Source organism: Lithobates pipiens, unplaced genomic scaffold (genome assembly GCF_037356315.1).
Source record: "Lithobates pipiens isolate NorthernLeopardFrog02 unplaced genomic scaffold, aLitPip1_a1.2 Scaffold_10, whole genome shotgun sequence".
NCBI lineage: Eukaryota > Metazoa > Chordata > Amphibia > Anura > Ranidae > Lithobates > Lithobates pipiens.
In genome coordinates, this window is record NW_027507686.1 from 3,455,827 (window position 1) to 3,475,553 (window position 19,727).

A 19,727-nucleotide genomic window follows, 5' to 3' on the forward strand; every position below is an offset into this window, starting at 1 on the left:
ATGTAGCCACCCTCTCTTGGTCCCCCTGTATGTAGGGACGTAGCCAACCTCTCTTGGTCCCCCTGTATGTAGGAATGTAGCCACCCTCTCTTGGTCCCCCTGTATGTAGGGACGTAGCCACCCTCTCTTGGTCCCCCTGTATGTAGGACTGTAGCCACCCTCTCTTGGTCCCCCTGTATGTAGGGACATAGACACCCTCTCTTGGTCCCCCTGTATGTAGGGATGTAGCCACCCTCTCTTGGTCCCCCTGTATGTAGGAATGTAACCACCCTGCCTTGGTCCCCCTGTATGTAGGGATGTAGCCACCCTTTCTTGGTCCCCCTGTATGTAGGAACGTAGCCACCCTCTCTTGGTCCCCCTGTATGTAGGGATGTAGCCACCCACTCTTGGTCCCCCTGTATGTAGGAACGTAGCCCCCCTATCTTGGTCCCCCTGTATGTAGGGACGTAGCCACCCTCTCTTGGTCTCCCTGTATGTAGGGACGTAGCCACCCTCTTTTGGTCCCCCTGTATGCAGGGACGTAGCCACCCTCCCTTGGTCCCCCTGTATGTAGGACTGTAGCCACCCTCTCTTGATCCCCCTGTATGTAGGAACATAGCCACCCTCTCTTGGTCCCCCTGTATGTAGGGACGTAGCCACCCTCTCTTGGTCCCCCTGTATGTAGGGACGTAGCCACCCTCTCTTGGTCCCCCTGTATGCAGGGACGTAGCCACCCTCTCTTGGTCCCCCTGTATGTAGGGATGTAGCCACCCTCTCTTGGTCCCCCTGTATGTAGGGACGTAGCCACCCTCTCTTGGTTCCCCTGTATGTAGGGATGTAGCCACCCTCTCTTGGTCCCCCTGTATGTAGGGACGTAGCCAACCTCTCTTGGTCCCCCTGTATGTAGGAATGTAGCCACCCTCTCTTGGTCCCCCTGTATGTAGGGACGTAGCCAACCTCTCTTGGTCCCCCTGTATGTAGGAACGTAGCCAACCTCTCTTGGTCCCCCTGTATGTAGGGATGTAGCCACCCACTCTTGGTCCCCCTGTATGTAGGGATGTAGCCACCCTATCTTGGTCCCCCTGTATGTAGGGACGTAGCCACCCTATCTTGGTCCCCCTGTATGTAGGGATGTAGCCACCCTCTCTTGGTCCCCCTGTATGTAGGGACGTAGCCACCCTCTCTTGGTCCCCCTGTATGTAGGAACATAGCCACCCTCTCTTGGTCCCCCTGTATGTAGGGATGTAGCCAACCTCTCTTGGTCCCCCTGTATGTAGGAATGTAACCACCCTGCCTTGGTCCCCCTGTATGTAGGGATGTAGCCACCCTTTCTTGGTCCCCCTGTATGTAGGAACGTAGCCACCCTCTCTTGGTCCCCCTGTATGTAGGAACGTAGCCACCCTCTCTTGGTCCCCCTGTATGTAGGGATGTAGCCACCCACTCTTGGTCCCCCTGTATGTAGGAACGTAGCCACCCTATCTTGGTCCCCCTGTATGTAGGGACGTAGCCACCCTCTCTTGGTCTCCCTGTATGTAGGGACGTAGCCACCCTCTTTTGGTCCCCCTGTATGCAGGGACGTAGCCACCCTCCCTTGGTCCCCCTGTATGTAGGACTGTAGCCACCCTCTCTTGGTCCCCCTGTATGTAGGAACATAGCCACCCTCTCTTGGTCCCCCTGTATGTAGGGACGTAGCCACCCTCTCTTGGTCCCCCTGTATGTAGGGACGTAGCCACCCTCTCTTGGTCCCCCTGTATGTAGGGACGTAGCCACCCTCTCTTGGTCCCCCTGTATGTAGGGATGTAGCCACCCTCTCTTGGTCCCCCTGTATGTAGGGACGTAGCCAACCTCTCTTGGTCCCCCTGTATGTAGGAATGTAACCACCCTGCCTTGGTCCCCCTGTATGTAGGGATGTAGCCACCCTCTCTTGGTCCCCCTGTATGTAGGGATGTAGCCACCCTCTCTTGGTCCCCCTGTATGTAGGGATGTAGCCCCCCTCTCTTGGTCCCCCTGTATGTAGGGACGTAGCCACCCTCTCTTGGTCCCCCTGTATGTAGGGACGTAGCCACCCTCTCTTGGTCCCCCTGTATGTAGGGATGTAGCCACCCTCTCTTGGTCCCCCTGTATGTAGGAATGTAGCCACCCTCTCTTGGTCCCCCTGTATGTAGGGACGTAGCCAACCTCTCTTGGTCCCCCTGTATGTAGGAACGTAGCCACCCTCTCTTGGTCCCCCTGTATGTAGGGATGTAGCCACCCACTCTTGGTCCCCCTGGATGTAGGAACGTAGCCGCCCTATCTTGGTCCCCCTGTATGTAGGGACGTAGCCACCCTCTCTTGGTCCCCCTGTATGTAGGGATGTAGCCCCCCTCTCTTGGTCCCCCTGTATGTAGGGATGTAGCCACCCACTCTTGGTCCCCCTGTATGTAGGAACGTAGCCACCCTATCTTGGTCCCCCTGTATGTAGGGACGTAGCCACCCTCTCTTGGTCTCCCTGTATGTAGGGACGTAGCCACCCTCTCTTGGTCCCCCTGTATGTAGGGATGTAGCCACCCTCTCTTGGTCCCTCTGTATGTAGGGATGTAGCCACCCTCTCTTGGTCCCTCTGTATGTAGGGATGTAGCCCTCCTCTCTTGGTCCCCCTGTATGTAGGAACGTAGCCACCCTATCTTGGTCCCCCTGTATGTAGGGACGTAGCCACCCTCTCTTGGTCTCCCTGTATGTAGGGACGTAGCCACCCTCTCTTGGCCCCCCTGTATGTAGGGACGTAGCCACCCTCTCTTGGTCCCCCTGTATGTAGGGATGTAGCCCCCCTCTCTTGGTCCCCCTGTATGTAGGGATGTAGCCACCCACTCTTGGTCCCCCTGTATGTAGGAACGTAGCCACCCTATCTTGGTCCCCCTGTATGTAGGGATGTAGCCACCCTCTCTTGGTCTCCCTGTATGTAGGGATGTAGCCACCCTCTCTTGGTCCCCCTGTATGTAGGAATGTAGCCCCCCTCTCTTGGTCCCCCTGTATATAGGACTGTAGCCACCCTCTCTTGGTCCCTCTGTATGTAGGGATGTAGCCACCCTCTCTTGGTCCCCCTGTATATAGGACTGTAGCCACCCTCTCTTGGTCCCTCTGTATGTAGGGATGTAGCCCCTCTCTCTTGGTCCCCCTGTAAATAGGACTGTAGCCACCCTCTCTTGGTCCCTCTGTATGTAGGGATGTAGCCACCCTCTCTTGGTCCCCCTGTATGTAGGAATGTAGCCACCCACTCTTGGTCCCTCTGTATGTAGGGATGTAGCCACCCTCTCTTGGTCCCCCTGTATATAGGAATGTAGCCCCTCTCTCTTGGTCCCCCTGTAAATAGGACTGTAGCCCCCCTCTCTTGGTCCCCCTGTACGTAGGAACACAGCCCCCCTCTCTTCCTCACTCCTGAGATGAACGATGGGTTGTGCACAGAGCTGTTCATGGGAGGGGGAAAGGGAGAGGGTCGGGAGCCCACATAGGACGTTACAAGGAGCTGGAAATACACAGTAAGAAGGAATGCCCTGAGGAGTGGGTGACTAGGGCGTAGTGGATGTGGATGGAGAATAAAGATATAGTTGGGTGTCTCTTCTATTGTCAGGCAGGACGTTTTAGTTTTCAATGTTTGAAATGGATGACAGGTTCACTTTAAATAAAAGGGACCAATGTGAGTCTTGGGTCACACTGTACCCCCTCCTCCCCCACCGGCGGGCACGGCTTGCTGGTACCCTCAGCACATGGCACCGTAGAGCCAGCTCTGGAGAATGCCCCCTCTTTATCACCCCCCCCCCCCTCCTCCCGGCTCTGCATTTGGCACCATTGTGTAGATGTGATCCTGGATGCCCGCGCTGGTGATGGACTCCAGATGTCAGCTCCGCACAAACGTCCAGCTGCAGCCCATTAGCGAGCAAATAAAAATAATCCGAAGAGAGGAGGAGAGTTCCTGGCTGGAGCCGGGGCTGGGAGCGCTGGAGTTTTCCCAAGACCTGTCAAAAAAAAAAAAAACACACACACAAGCGGCAATCGCCAACCCTGGCGGCTGAGAAAAGTGCTTCTCATAAACAGGGAGCCTTCTTATCTGTGGCACCAGGAGGGGGGGGGGGGCACTGGGGATACAATCCCATATGGTGTGCGCCAGTCCTGGCCGGCGGGGCGTACGCCAGAGAGAAAGAGAGAGGCGCAAGGCAACGGGGCTGGGTGTGCGCGCGTCCGTGCAAAAAACAAAAAGAGGCGAGGAACCCTGCAAACTGTGGCGCCGGGTGGCACGCGAGGGGTTAAGGCGGCCCTGGCAGACTCCTTCCCTCCTGTCTTCTGCCCGGCGTTCCCTTCTTTGGTCTTGGCTGGAGTTGCAGGACGGATCTCGGCAGCTGCCGCACACCTGTCCTCGGCTCTCAAACTGCAGTGAACCCCGCGGACCTCGTCGCTGGCAGAGGAACAGAGCGCCGCCGGCCAGGCAAGGGTTAATAATAGTAGAGGAGGTGGGGGTGGGGGGGGGGAGCGCCACAGCTGATCCCAGCAGCAGGTGTTTCGGAATTGCTTTAACTGCTGCTCTCCGTCCACGTCTTCCATCACCCCCCACCGACCCTCTCCACCTGAATGGTAATTTCCACCCAGCGCCTGGGTCACCCCCCCCCCCCCCCCCCCCGGACTGGCACAATCTGTCATCTCTGAGATTATAAAGAGAACCTGTTATTATGAGCGGCTCATCTCATTCTTTTCCTTTTCTCTTTCGCAGGCAATTCACACGATTCCCAGATTACAATGCCAGACTCACCGGCTGATGTGAAGACCCAGACGAGGACCACGCCGCCCACCATGCCCCCTCCATCACCTGCACTCAGCCAAGGGACCAACCGCACTTCCTCCTACACCCCAAGCACAAGTGAGATGGCGCATTAAAATTGGGGGGGGGGGGGGGGTCTGTATAGAAAGTTGGGGGGGGTGGTACTATGGATAGTAGGAAGCTTGATGGGGAACTGCAAGGGCAAGCGGGCCTGTTGTTGGCTGTCATGGCATGCTGAGACTTGTGGTTCTTCTACAGGATGTCACCGGTTGGCTTCTACACCTGCATCAAATGTTCTCCAGCCTGTCCTCCAGAAACGTACCTTTGGGTGAGACAACAGGTTCTCAACCAAAGGTACATGTACCCCAGGGGTTCTTTCATGAGAGTTACTCATGTACCCCAGGAGTATTTACTCAAGAGATACTCATGTACCCCCAGAGTACTTTCACAAGAAGTATTCATGTACCCTAGGGGTACTTTCACAAGAGGCACTCATGTACACTGGGGTAATTTCATGAGAGGTATTCATGTACCCTAGGGGTACTTTCACGAGGGGTACTCATGTAGGATATGTTCACAAGAGGCATTAATGTATACTGGGGTAATTTCATGAGAGGTATTCATGTACCCAAGGGCTACTTTTACGAGATGTACTCATTTACCCCTGGGGTACTTTAATGAACAATACTCGTGTACCCCAAGGGTACTTTCACAAGGGTATTCATGTAGCCATGGGGTACTTTCATGAGAGGTACTCATGTAGCCTTGGCGTACAATCACAAAGGGTACTCATGTACCCAGGCGTACTTACCCAAGAGGTATTCATATACCCCAGGGGTACTTACCCTTGAGGTACTCATGTACCCCATGGGTACTTTCACAAGGGGTATTCATGTAGCCATGGGGTACTTTCATGAGAGGTACTCATGTAGCCTTGGGGTACAATCACAAAGGGTACTCATGTACCCAGGCGTACTTACCCAAGAGGTATTCATGTACCCCAGGGGTACTTACCCGAGAGGTACTCATGTACCCCATAGGTAATTTCACAAGGGGGTATTCATGTAGCCCAGGGGTACTTTCACGGGAGGTACTTATGTACCCCTGGGGTACTTTCAGGTGGAGTACTTATATACCCCAGGGATACATTCACGAGTGGTACTCATGTATCCCAGGGGTACTTTCATGAAGGGTACTCATATACCACAGGGGTACTTACAAGAGGTGTTCTTATGTACACCAGGAGTGCTTTCACAAAGGGTACTTTCACGAGGGGTACTCATGTACCCCAGGGGTACTTGTAAGATGGTTTGACAGAACATTCAATGTACATATCATTAACAAAAAAATGCAATTAAACTGCAATGGTATTTTTGTTACAATAGTAGCGAATAAGTAATGAAGGACTGAGGACCACAATAACACAAACGTCAAAAACATTCTATCACGAGCCTTCACAACTTCTCATTACAGTCAAAAACAAATGTGGATTTGTCCCCATTAACCAAATAAATGCTTTGAAAATGAAGGTCCCCCTATTTTCCCCCGAGGGGTATTTCATTTAATAATGTTGAATATCGATCCTCCATCGATTTAGGTGGTAACAGATCTTCTGTCATTTAGGCCGTGTCTTGGTAACCCCTGCTTAGATACCCCCACAGAGGGCAATCCAGCTATTTCCTATTTTTCCCAGGAAAGTATGGGCATTGATGGGATCCCGATGTCCTATAAGAGTATAAAGGTCCAGAATCGTCCACTCCTCATCCAATCTAGTAGATCTGCAGATCTAGGGTCTCTCCTGAGATTTGAGGTCCCCAAAGACCTCCTCATCCGGGCAAAGTCAGTGATAAGCCTATTTACAATTCATCCTAAAATTCTAAACCAGGTTAGAACGGGAGCAATGGCTTTGCCTGCCCGGGGTCTACATACAATGTTCAGACATGCCAGGATTGCAATGTTCCTTCACAGGTGTTGTGTAACTTATCTATGATTGGGGGAAAAAGGGGGGTGCATGGTACGGGGGTTTAATCCATGAAGCAAGTGTCCTCCTTTTAAGGCGCGTCTAATCAAGGTACCCTCAGCAGGGCTGGATTTACTATTAAACACAATAGGCTGTGCCTATAGAAAACTTGGGATGGATTTACCATCAAACACAACCGGCTATGCCTTTTAGGCACCTTGGGATGGATTTACCATCAGACACAATAGGCTGTGCCTATGGTCACCTTGGGATGGATTTACCATCAGACACAATAGGCTGTGCCTAAAGTGAACCTTGGGATGGATCTACCATTAAACACAATTGGCTGTGCCTCTAGGCACCTTGGGATGGATTTACCATTAGACACAATAGGCTTTTCCTCTAGGCACCTTGGCATGGATTTACCATTAGCCACAATAGGCTGTGCCTCTAGGCACCTTGGCATGGATTTACCATTAGACACAATAGCCTGTTCCTCTAGGCACCTTGAGATGGACCTACCATTAAAAACAGTTGGCTGTGCCTATAGGCACCTTGGGATGGACTTAACATTAGACACAATGGGCTGTGCCTATAGGCACCTTGGGACTGATTTACTATTATGCCACATACACACGACCGGACTTTTCGACAGCAAAGGTCCGACAGAACGAATCCGTTGGACAATTCGATCTTGTGTGGGCTCCATCGGACCTTTGCTGTCCAAAAATCTGACGGACTTTAGAAATAGAACATGTTTCAAATTTTTTCGCCGTAACTCTGCCGGACCCACTTCCTATCACGAAATCTGCTCGTCTGTATGCTAGTCCGACGGATGAAAACCGACGCTAGGGCAGCTATTGTCTACTGGCTATGAACTTCCTTATTCTAGTCCGGTCGTACGTCATCACGTTCCAATCCGTCCGACTTTGGTGTGATAGTGTGTGGCCAAGTCCGTTCATTCGGAAAGTCCGTCGGAACTCCGCCGAAAGCCCGTCGGAAAGACAGTCGGACCTAGTCCGTCGAAAAGTCCACTCGTGTGTACGTGGCATTAGACACAATAGGCTGTGCCTATAGATACCTCGGGATGGACTTACCATTAGACACAATAGGTGTGCCTATAGACATCTTAGGGTGGATTTACCATTAGACGCAGTAGGCTGTGCCTATAGGCATCTTTTCTCCTGCCTAGTTGCTCATCACACATTTTTATCAGTAGAATTATGATCTCATATAAGTGTTTCTACAGGTTAGAACCAGAAAGAACATGTTCTGTGTATACGAGGAGATCCCAGCAGAGAGAAGCTTCTTTGGATGATATGGTGCCTACAGACTCCAGTGAGAGAAGTCTGGCCCGACCCTCAGATTATTCCATTACAAATATCAGAATCCCTTTAAAATTAATGTCTCCATCCAGACATATGGGATCTTCCATTACTGACTATGGCGTTTCTTGCCTCCAGGCTGTCACCCGTATCCTTCCTTTCTCTATATCAGTGATTCTCAACCAGGGTTCTGTGGATCCCTAGGGTTCCCCCAAAGATTGCTAGGGGTTCCTTCAGCATTGGGGCAATTCCTGCCTCTCAGATAAGTTCCCACCGACACCATTGATCTTTTTAGCTATCTGTAAGGAGCTAATTCTTCCCAATGACCACAAGTGTAAGGACCATTCTTCCCAATGACCACAAGTGTAAGGACCGTTCTTCCCAATGACCACAAGTGTAAGGACCATTCTTCCCATTGACCACAAGTGTAAGGACCATTCTTCCCATTGACCACAAGTGTAAGGACCATTCTTCCCATTGACCACAAGTGTAAGGACCGTTCTTCCCACTGACCACAAGTGTAAGGACCGTTCTTCCCAATGACCACAAGTGTAAGGACCATTCTTCCCAATGACCACAAGTGTGAGGACCATTCTTCCCAATGACCACAAGTGTAAGGACCGTTCTTCCCAATGACCACAAGTGTAAGGACCATTCTTCCCAATGACCACAAGTGTAAGGACCATTCTTCCTACTGACCACAAGTGTAAGGACCATTCTTCCCAATGACCACAAGTGTGAGGACCATTCTTCCCAATGACCACAAGTGTAAGGACCATTCTTCCCAATGACCACAAGTGTAAGGGACCATTCTTCCCAATGACCACAAGTGTAAGGACCGTTCTTCCCAATGACCACAAGTGTAAGGACCGTTCTTCCCAATGACCACAAGTGTAAGGACCATTCTTCCTGCTGACCATCACACTAATGTATCATGAGTTGTAGATTTCAAATTTTTAGCAGGGGGTTCCCCCGAGAGCGGAGAACTATTTCAAGGATTCCTCTGTGTTGAAAAGGTTGGGAAAGGCTGCTCTATATGGTGACATGCTGTATATACACATCGGTTGTGTGGCCCCTGATAAGCCGAGGCTTTTCCTGGGTCAGTAGTAGGATAAGGATGACGGCCCTGGAGACTGAACCTTCCAAGACAAGTCAGCAGTGGCAGCTCCCAGATCTCCATAATGACAGGTTCCCTTTAAGCCAGGGGTGCCCAACCTTTTGAAGAGCGAGGGCCCCTTAAGCGACTTGGTAACCACTTTGTGGGCCACAATGAGATGGCAGGTCCATGTCCACCCTGCATATGCAGAGCGGACACAGACACAACCCACTCTACTCTATGGGCCCTCTGAGCTGAGGTAGGTGGATATAAACGGCACAAGTCCGTTTACATTTGTTGCTCCATAGAGGGGAATAGAGGGTCCGAAGGGGCCCTAAGGCTGCTTTCAGATTGATGCGCTGCGATTTTCCTGCGGCTTTCCTGAGGGTTAGCTGCACTTTGACATAGACTTCTATTATATCCTGCAGGTGTGCTGCACTTTCTCAGTGCCGGTAACCCGCGGTGCACTCAGGGCTGGCGCTACCACTAGGCAAACTAGGCAGCCACTCCAGGGGGCGCACTGCTGCCTAGGGCACAGCCCCAACCACCTGGCAGAGGCTGACTGAGCCAGCCGCCACAGACGGTGCAGGAAACGGCTCCAGTGACACACAGGAAGTGCTGCCTGCAGGGGGACACACACACACCTGGGTCGGCCAATGGAGACACTGCCGCACTGAAGGAACACGGCGGACTCTCTCCTTCATAACACTGGCCGGCACACCATGACAGCTGCACCGCGGCCGGGCCAGGGGCTGACTGGACCGGCCACCACAGACTTGCCTTAAAGCACAGCCGGCGACAGCATAGTAAGAGGTGCAAAAGAAGTCGGCTCCAGTGACACACAGGAAGCGCTGCCTGCAGGGAGACTCACACTTCCAGGGCCGGCCACTGGAGACACTGCCGCACTGAAGAGGCACCGCACACTCTCTCCTTTATCACCCGCCATCACACGATGACAGCTGCACTGGGGTAGAGAGGGATGTCTCTTTGCTGGATTGGGCTGTCTCTTTGCTATATGTGGATGTTTCTTTGCTGGATTAGCTGTTTTTTTGTTTTTTGCTGGATTGGGCTGTCTCTTTGGCATTTTATGGTGCTTATTTCTGCAAATTAAAAGAAATGTAGCAGTTTCATGTTTAGATGTTTTAATATTGTCTACTGTTTTTAAAAATGTACAAGTGCAAGTATCTGGTCTTGCTCTGGATCTCATACCCCACATTGTCTCTCTGGATCTCATACCCCACATTGTCTCTCTGGATCTCATACCCCACATTGTCTCTCTGGATCTCTCATACCCCACATTGTCTCTCTGGATCTCTCATACCCCGCATTGTCTCTCTGGATCTCTCATACCCCACATTGTCTCTCTGGATCTCTCATACCCCGCATTGTCTCTCTGGATCTCTCATACCCCGCATTGTCTCTCTGGATCTCTCATACCCCGCATTGTCTCTCTGGATCTCTCATACCCCACATTGTCTCTCTGGATCTCATACCCCACATTGTCTCTCTGGATCTCTCATACCCCGCATTGTCTCTCTGGATCTCTCATACCCCACATTGTTTCTCTGGATCTCTCATACCCCGCATTGTCTCTCTGGATCTCTCATACCCCGCATTGTCTCTCTGGATCTCTCATACCCCACATTGTCTCTCTGGATCTCATACCCCGCATTGTCTCTCTGGATCTCTCATACCCCACATTGTCTCTCTGGATCTCATACCCCACATTGTCTCTCTGGATCTCTCATACCCCACATTGTCTCTCTGGATCTCTCATACCCCACATTGTCTCTCTGGATCTCTCATACCCCACATTGTCTCTCTGGATCTCTCATACCCCACATTGTCTCTCTGGATCTCATACCCCACATTGTCTCTCTGGATCTCTCATACCCCGCATTGTCTCTCTGGATCTCTCATACCCCACATTGTCTCTCTGGATCTCTCATACCCCGCATTGTCTCTCTGGATCTCTCATACCCCACATTGTCTCTCTGGATCTCTCATACCCCACATTGTCTCTCTGGATCTGTCATACCCCGCATTGTCTCTCTGGATCTCTCATACCCCACATTGTCTCTCTGGATCTCTCATACCCCGCATTGTCTCTCTGGATCTCTCATACCCCGCATTGTCTCTCTGGATCTCTCATACCCCGCATTGTCTCTCTGGATCTCTCATACCCCACATTGTCTCTCTGGATCTCATACCCCACATTGTCTCTCTGGATCTCTCATACCCCACATTGTCTCTCTGGATCTCTCATACCCCGCATTGTCTCTCTGGATCTCTCATACCCCGCATTGTCTCTCTGGATCTCTCATACCCCACATTGTTTCTCTGGATCTCTCATACCCCGCATTGTCTCTCTGGATCTCTCATACCCCACATTGTCTCTCTGGATCTCATACCCCGCATTGTCTCTCTGGATCTCTCATACCCCACATTGTCTCTCTGGATCTCATACCCCACATTGTCTCTCTGGATCTCTCATACCCCGCATTGTCTCTCTGGATCTCTCATACCCCACATTGTCTCTCTGGATCTCATACCCCACATTGTCTCTCTGGATCTCTCATACCCCGCATTGTCTCTCTGGATCTCTCATACCCCGCATTGTCTCTCTGGATCTCTCATACCCCACATTGTCTCTCTGGATCTCTCATACCCCACATTGTCTCTCTGGATCTCTCATACCCCGCATTGTCTCTATCAACTCCTTCATGAGATCTGCTTCTTCCAGCCAGATGTTCTTTAATTAGATGTTGGGTTGTGGAAGCTTCTGATCTGATGGGTTTTAGTTTAAGCTGAACAGGAACAGATGCGTGTGTATGTTCATAATCCGTGTCCCTAATGTTTATGTATGTGTATGTCATTTCTATGTATATGTGTGATTGTGTAATCTATGTGCGTATATATATATATATGTATATGTGTGTGTTTAAAGAATGTGTGTATATATGTGAATACAGTGCCCTGAAAAAGTATTCATACCCCTTGATATTCCCCACAATTTGTCATGTTACATCCAAAACCATAAATGTATTTTATTGGGATTTTATGTGATGGGCCAACACAAATTGTCACATAATTGTGAAGTGGAAGGAAAATGATAAATGATACAAATAAATATGTGAAAAGTGTGGGGGAGGGGCATTTGTATGGCGCCCCCCGGAGTCAATACTTTGTAGAACCCCCTTTCTCTACAAGTCTTTTTGGGGGTGTCTCTACCAGCTTTGCACATCTAGAGAGGACATTTCTGCCCATTCTTCTTCTTTGTAAAATATCTCAAGCTCTGTCAGATTGGATGGAGAACGTCTGTGATCAGCAATTTTCAAGTCTGGCCACAGATTCTCAATGGGATTTAGGTCTGGACTGTGACTGGGCCATTCTAACACATGATATGCTTTGATGTAAACCATTCCATTGTAGCTCTGGCTGGATGTTTCGGGTCGTTGTCCTGCTGGAAGGGGAACCTCCGCCCCGGTCTCAAGTCTTCTGCCGACTCCAACAGGTTTTCTTCTAAGATTGTTCTGTATTTGTCTCCATCCATCTTCCCATCAACTCTGACCAGCTTCCCTGTCCCTGCTGAAGAAAACCATCCCCACCACATGATGCTGCCACCACCATGTCTCACGGTGGGGATGGTGTGTTCGGGGGAGGGGCAGTGTTAGTTTCCCCCACACATAGCGTTTTGCTTTTAGGCCATAAAGTAGAATTTTGGTCTCCTCTGACCAGATCACCTTCTTCCACATGTTTGCTGCCCCCTCCCCCACATGGCTTCTCACAAACTACAAACAGGACTTCTTATGACTTTCTTTCTCCAATGTCTTTCTTCTTGTCACTCTTCCATAAAGGGCAGATTTGTGGAGAGACGACTAATAGTTGTCCTGTGGACAGATTCTCCCCCCTGAGCTGTGGATCTCTGCAGCTCCTCCAGAGTTACCATGGACCTCTTGGCTCTTCTCTGATGAATGCTCTCCTTGCCCGGCCAGGTCCGTTTAGATGGATGGCCGTGTCTTGGTAGGTTTGCGGTTGTGCCCATACTCTTTCCATTTTCCGATGATGGATTGAACAGAGCTCCGTGAGATGGTCAAAGCTTGGGAGATTATTTTATAACCCAACCCTGCTTTATACTTCTCCACAACTTCATCCCTGACCTGTCTGGTGTGTTCCTTGGCCTTCATGATGCTGTTTGTTCACTAAGGTTCTCTAACAAACCTCTGAGGGCTTCACAGAACAGCTGCATTTATACTGAGATTAAATGACACACAGGTGGACTCTATTTACTAATTAGGTGACTTCTGAAGGCAATTGGTTTCACTAGATCTTAGGGGTATTAGAGAAAAGGGGGCGCCATACAAATGCCCCCCCCCCACACACTTTTCACATATTTATTTGTATCATTTATCATTTTCCTTCCACTTCACAATTATGTGACACTTTGTGTTGGTCCATCACATAAAATCCCAATAAAATACATTTATGTTTTTGGTTGTAACATGACAACATGTGGGGAATTTCAAGGGGTATGAATACTTTTTCAAGGCGATGTATGTATGTATAATGTATGTATATATGTGTAGCTGTGTGCATATGTGTGCAATGTATGTGTGTATTTAATGTATGTGTGTGTATATCTGTGTAATGTATGTGTGTATATGTGTATGTAATGTATGTGTATGTAATGTATGTGTATGTATCGTATGTGTATGTAATGTATGTGTATGTAATATATGTGTATGTAATGTATGTAATGTAAGTGTGTATATGTATGTAATGTATATGTGTGTAATGTATATGTGTGTAATGTATGTGTGTGTAATGTATGTGTATGCAATGTATGTGTATTTGTGTGTCATGTATGTGTATGTAATGTATGTGCATATCTGTGTATATGTATGTAATGTATGTGTATGTAATGTATGTGTATGTATCGCATGTGTATGTATCGTATGTGTATGTATCGTATGTGTATGTAATGTATATGTGTGTAATGTATGTGTGTGTAATGTATGTGTATGCAATGTATGTGCATATCTGTGTATGTGTATGTAATGTATGTGTATGTATCGTATGTATATGTATGTAATGTATGTGTATGTATCGTATGTATATGTATCGTATGTATGTGTATGTAATGTATGTGTATGTAATGTATGTAATGTATGTGTATGTAATGTATGTGTATGTAATGTATGTAATGTATGTGTACTGTGCTCCGGGGTTTAGTGTCAGGTTTGTAAAGCTGTGATGTGACGGGTCTGTACATGCCAGCGTCCGTACATCCTGCATTACAAACATGCAGCCCACACACAGAACATGTCAGCCACACACACGGAACATGTCAGACACACACACATGGACACACACACGGACAGAGTGTCACTTTGGGATCCCACCTGTCAGTTGTGGGCATGCGGTTATTTTGGGCTGCTCTTTTGCGGGCCGCCCCTCAGCCTGCACTTGGTGCCAGTGTGTGTGTGTGTGTGTGTGTGTGTGTGTGTGTGTGTTAGTGGAAGGCGATCGGACAGCTATAGACAGAGAGGTGAATCCACAGCAAGGTAAGTGCCATTCACCGAAATCTCACCAATACGTAGCGGGCGCGGCCTCGGAGAATGTGGAGGAATCGGGGTGCCGGTGGGACAGACCCCCTTTGTTATATAAGGGCAGATTGTTGTGGATTTGGATCGGGACGCTGGGGAAGGATGAAGTTATCTTCGGATCGTATGCAATGGATCAGGACGGCATTCCTGTGTGGGGGGTTAAAGGGGACCTCCGGCTACAGTTTGGCATTTCTGTGCCGGTCACTGCGCAGAGTTCATCAAATTCCGAATTGAGATTTATTAGCTAAACTGTGTCCCCGTGTCTGTGCAGGCTCTTGAAGTAGGAGTCCTGGAAATGGTAAAATGAGCTTGTTGGTGCTCTGTGTCTTCAGGAACGTGATTCGCTGAGAGCCTGGCCCATTTGGGTGGTGCTTGTCCACTAATATCCAACACAAATTACCTGGTGGGGGAGGGGTATGACGTTGAATTCATTTATATATATATATGTAAAATATACCCTGTGTGTGTATATATGTATGTATAGGGGCATAGGGGCAATATATGTATGTATATATATATATATATATATATATATATATATATTGCCAAACTGTAACCTTTTTGTGCCGTAGACATTTAAAGCGGTTATTAAACCCGAAAGCAAACATTTATTATCTCGCAGTTTAGCAATTCTTAGATGTAATGGCTGCATTCCTTTTCTTTTTTTAGGCTTTCTTTTCGTTATTTTCATTTGGTGATCCTGCCAGTGAGTCTGTTGTTTTTCAACAGAACAAGACTGTCCTTCAGATGTAGCAGTTGGAGGGATGAGACAATCCGTTTACCACTGACAGGGGTGCTTACAATGATCAGCTTTTATTTATTCATGGAAGACCTTTATCCCAAATGGAACAAAACGAACAAAACTGCCGTAACTTATTCTAAAGTGTGTGGTGGAGTTTGGCTTCAATTTGTTAGTATATCTAAATCTGCCAGTCCGTCTCCATAGGCCCACAATGTTCCTGTCTGCTGTGCCTCGTGTTCTCCTTCATACAGAGTGGTGGTGGTGGAGGGGGGGGGGGGGTCAATCTAATAAAGGAGGTGTCTTACTGGGCAGACCATCAGATGAAAAAAGAGGGGGGGGGACAAAGAAAAGAAAACTAATGCAGCCACCACATCTAATGATTGGTAAGCTGCAATATATTGCATTTCTGGTTATTGGTTAATTATATCCCCTTTAATGTACACATATGTATTTATATCACTTGTCTCCTTTCTTATTTCTTCCAGTGATTGATAAATGGTGTGATAAGATTATGCAGTTGGTATATTAGTGGTAATATCTGTGCTTCAATGAGTTCTCTAGTTTGCTATACACCTTGCAATCTGATTGTACAATCTCCTTTACATCTAGGAACAGGTATGCAGTACAAGAGCTTCCCTGGTAGGGTAGAAATGGAATGAATAGGCTTGGCTTGGGGCTTCTTTATAATTTAAGTAGATCTTCAGTAGAGAGCACTGATGAAGAGGGGACCCCCTCTTGAAACACGTCAGCTCTTGCAGACCCGTGTGGCATCTTCCCAGCATACATGAAGCATGTGTAGCAGTTCTTTGTGTAGTTATTTATGATGAGAATAGGTAGAAATGGAATGGATAGGCTTGGTTTGGAGCTTCTCCTAGATAGTTTTAGTAGAGCTTTGGTAGAGAGCTCTGATGAAGAGGGGAACCCCCTCGAAACATGTCAGCACTTGCAGACCCTTGTGGTATCTTCCCAGCATACAAGAAGCATATTCTTCATGTAGTTATTTATGATGAGAATGGGTAGAAATGGAATGGAATAGTCTTGGTTTGGAGCTTCTCTGAGATAGCTTTAGTAGATCTTTGGTAGAGAGCTCTGATGAAGAGGGGACCCCCCTCGAAACATGTCAGCATTTGCAGACCCTTGTGGCATCTTCCCAGCATACAGGAATCATGTGTAGCAGTTATTTGTGTAGTTATTTATGATGAGAATGGGTATAAATGGAATGGATAGTCTTGGTTTGGAGCTTCTCCTAGATAGTTTTAATAGATCTTTGGTAGAGAGCCCTGATAAAGAGTGGACCCCCCTCGAAACACGCCAGCATTTGCAGACCCTTGTGGCATCTTCCCAGCATACAGGAATCATGTGTAGCAGTTCTTCATGTAGTTATTTATAATGAGAATGGATAAAAATGGAATCGATAGTTTTGGTTTGGGGCTTCTCCTACTCCTTCTCCTAGGGGACCCCCTCAAAACGCGTCAACCCTTGCAGACCTGTGTGGCATCTTCCCAGCATACAAGAATCATGTGTAGCAGTTCTTCATGTAGTTATTTATGATGAGAATAGGTAGAAATGGAATGGATAGTCTTGGTTGTGGCGTCTCCTAGATAGTTTTAGTAGAGCTTTGGTAGAGAGCTCTGATGAAAAGGGGAACCCCCTCGAAACATGTCAGCACTTGCAGACCCTTGTGGCATCTTCCCAGCATACAGGAATCATGTGTAGCAGTTCTTCATGTAGTTATTTATAATGAGAATGGATAAAAATGGAATAGACAGTTTTGGTTTGGGGCTTCTCCTACATAGTTTTAGTAGATCTTTGGTAGAGCGCTCTGAAGAGGGGACCCCCTCAAAACGCGTCAGCACTTGCAGACCCGCGTGACATCTTTTCAGCATACAAGAATCATGTGTAGCAGTTCTTCATGTAGTTATTTATGATGAGAATAGGTAGAAATGGAATGGATAGTCTTGGTTGTGGCGTCTCCTAGATAGTTTTATTAGATCTTTGGTAGAGAGCTCTGATGAAGAGGGGACCCCCCTCAAAACGCGTCAGCACTTGCAGACCTGTGTGGTATCTTCCCAGCATACAAGAAACATGTTTCTTCTTGTAGTTATTTATGATGAGAATAGGTAGAAATGAAATGGATAGTCTTGGTTTTGGCTTCCCATACATAGTTTTAGTAGATTTTAGGTAGAGAGTCTGGATAAAGAGGGGACCCTCCCTCGAAACACGTCAGCACTTGCAGACCCGCGTGGCATCTTCCCTGCATACAGGAATCATGTGTAGTAGTTTTTCATGTAGTTATTTATGGAAATGGGTAGAGATGGAATGGATCGTATTGGTTGTGGCTTCTCCTAGGTAGTTTTAGTAGTTCTTAGGTAGAGACCCCTGATGAAGAGGGGACCCCCCTCGAAACACATCAGCACCTGTAGACCTGTGTGGCATCTTCCCAGCATGCAAGAAGAATGCGTAGTGGTTCTGGTGGTTCTTCATGTGGTTATTTATGATGAGGAGGTCCTTTTTATGGGTTTGTGAGTAGGATAACCGTTTTTCCTCGTAATAAACAGTGTTTATAGATAATGCACTAGTCTGGTGGCGCCCTCTCTCTGTCGTTAATATATAAGATCTCTGGTAGATCATAAAGTGAGACCATTTATGGCTGATAATTACAAAGGAACCTAAACATAGTAAATTGTACAGGATAGGTGAACCCTAAAGCTCCACTCCGGGCTGCTGTTTGACTTACCTATGAAGTGTGGATTGTAATGTATGAATGGCGTTTGTTTTCAGGGCTGTGATTGGTGTGTATACTCGGGGGGGGGGGGGGGGCATTAAAGAAGATTAGTAATCAGGGAGATCCACCCTGAGACCTCATGGAGGGATCACATGAGATATAGACAGAAAGCTTCAAGTGTATCTAAAACAAAGACGGAACGATTTTATATATCGCCTCTTCCCAATTCGTATACACTGTATTGCCAAAAGTATTGGGACGCCTGCCTTTACACACATGAACTTTAATGACATCCCAGTCTTAGTCCATAGTTTTCAATATTGAGTTGGCTCCACCCTTTGCATCTATAACAGCTTCAACTCTTTGGGGAAGGCCGTCCACAAGGTTTAGGAGGGTGTCTATGGGAATGATTGACCATTCTTCCAGAAGAGCATTTGTGAGGTCAGGCACTGATGTTGGACAAGAAGGCCTGGCTTGCAGTCTCCGCTCTAATTCATCCCAAAGGTGTTCTAAGGGGTTGAGGTCAGGACTCTGTGCAGGCCAGTCATGTTCCTCCACCCCAAACTCGCTCATTCATGTCTTTATGGACCTTGCTTTGTGCACTGGTGGGCAGTCATGTTGGATCAGGAAGGGGCCGTCCCCCAAACTGTTTCCACAGAGACACAAAAAAATGAAAGAGGTTTATCTATTCCATAGGCCAGAATTAGTTTATGTTTTTATTTTAGATATATTTTTATGTTGTCAACCGCACACACAGACCAGTATGTTAGCTTTTGGTGTAGAAAGAGATGCCCCACCCTGAGGCCATCTGGTGTCCCTGTAACCTTAATCCAGGTAAACACAACTCATGGTTTGTATACTCACCTGTCCTGCACCAAACGTTCTGCAGCAACACATACCGGCACTGGAATATTCAACTTCAAAGAGTGTGAGGTGGCGATGGAACCCAGAAACCCAACACTACAGTGATGGGCACTGAGCCACCCTGCTGTAAAGCTGTTGCAAATAAACCTGCCACCAGGAAATGTGACAACGTGCACTGTTAAAAGAAAAACAGAGCGGTTATCTATTTCGTTATTTATATTTTGGGTTTTATTTTATACCTATTTCTATATTTTATTTTTATATATCTTATATATTATCTATATTTTTATATAATTTTATATTTTATTTTTATATATCTTATATATTATCTATATTTTTATATAATTTTATATTTTATTTTTATATATTATTTATATTTTTATATCATTTTATATTTTATATATTATTTATATTTTTATATCATTTTATTTTTATATATTTTATATATTATTTATATTTTTATATCATTTTATATATTATTTATATTTTTATATCATTTTATATATTAGTATATATTTTATATATTATTTATATTTTATATCATTTCATATTTTATTTTCATATATGTTATTTATGTTTCTATATCATTTTATATTTTATTTTTATATATTTTATATATTATATTTTATATCATTTTATTT

General features: G+C 47.2%; 1 protein-coding gene across 4 annotated transcripts in view; it reads left to right on the plus strand.

Annotated features, from left to right (window-relative positions):
- The window catches only part of CBFA2T3 (CBFA2/RUNX1 partner transcriptional co-repressor 3), a 97,805-nt gene that overhangs the window by 35,851 nt on the left and 42,227 nt on the right, over positions 1-19,727 (plus strand). For 3 of the 4 annotated variants that reach the window (XM_077451079.1, XM_077451082.1, XM_077451075.1), the window contains exon 2: positions 4,721-4,867. In XM_077451079.1, the coding sequence (XP_077307205.1) occupies positions 4,747-4,867 (121 nt within the window). In that variant the 5' untranslated portion in view covers positions 4,721-4,746. Of the gene's footprint in view, positions 1-4,720; positions 4,868-14,553; positions 14,714-19,727 lie in introns of those variants that run through there. The other variant, XM_077451078.1, reaches the window with a different exon arrangement.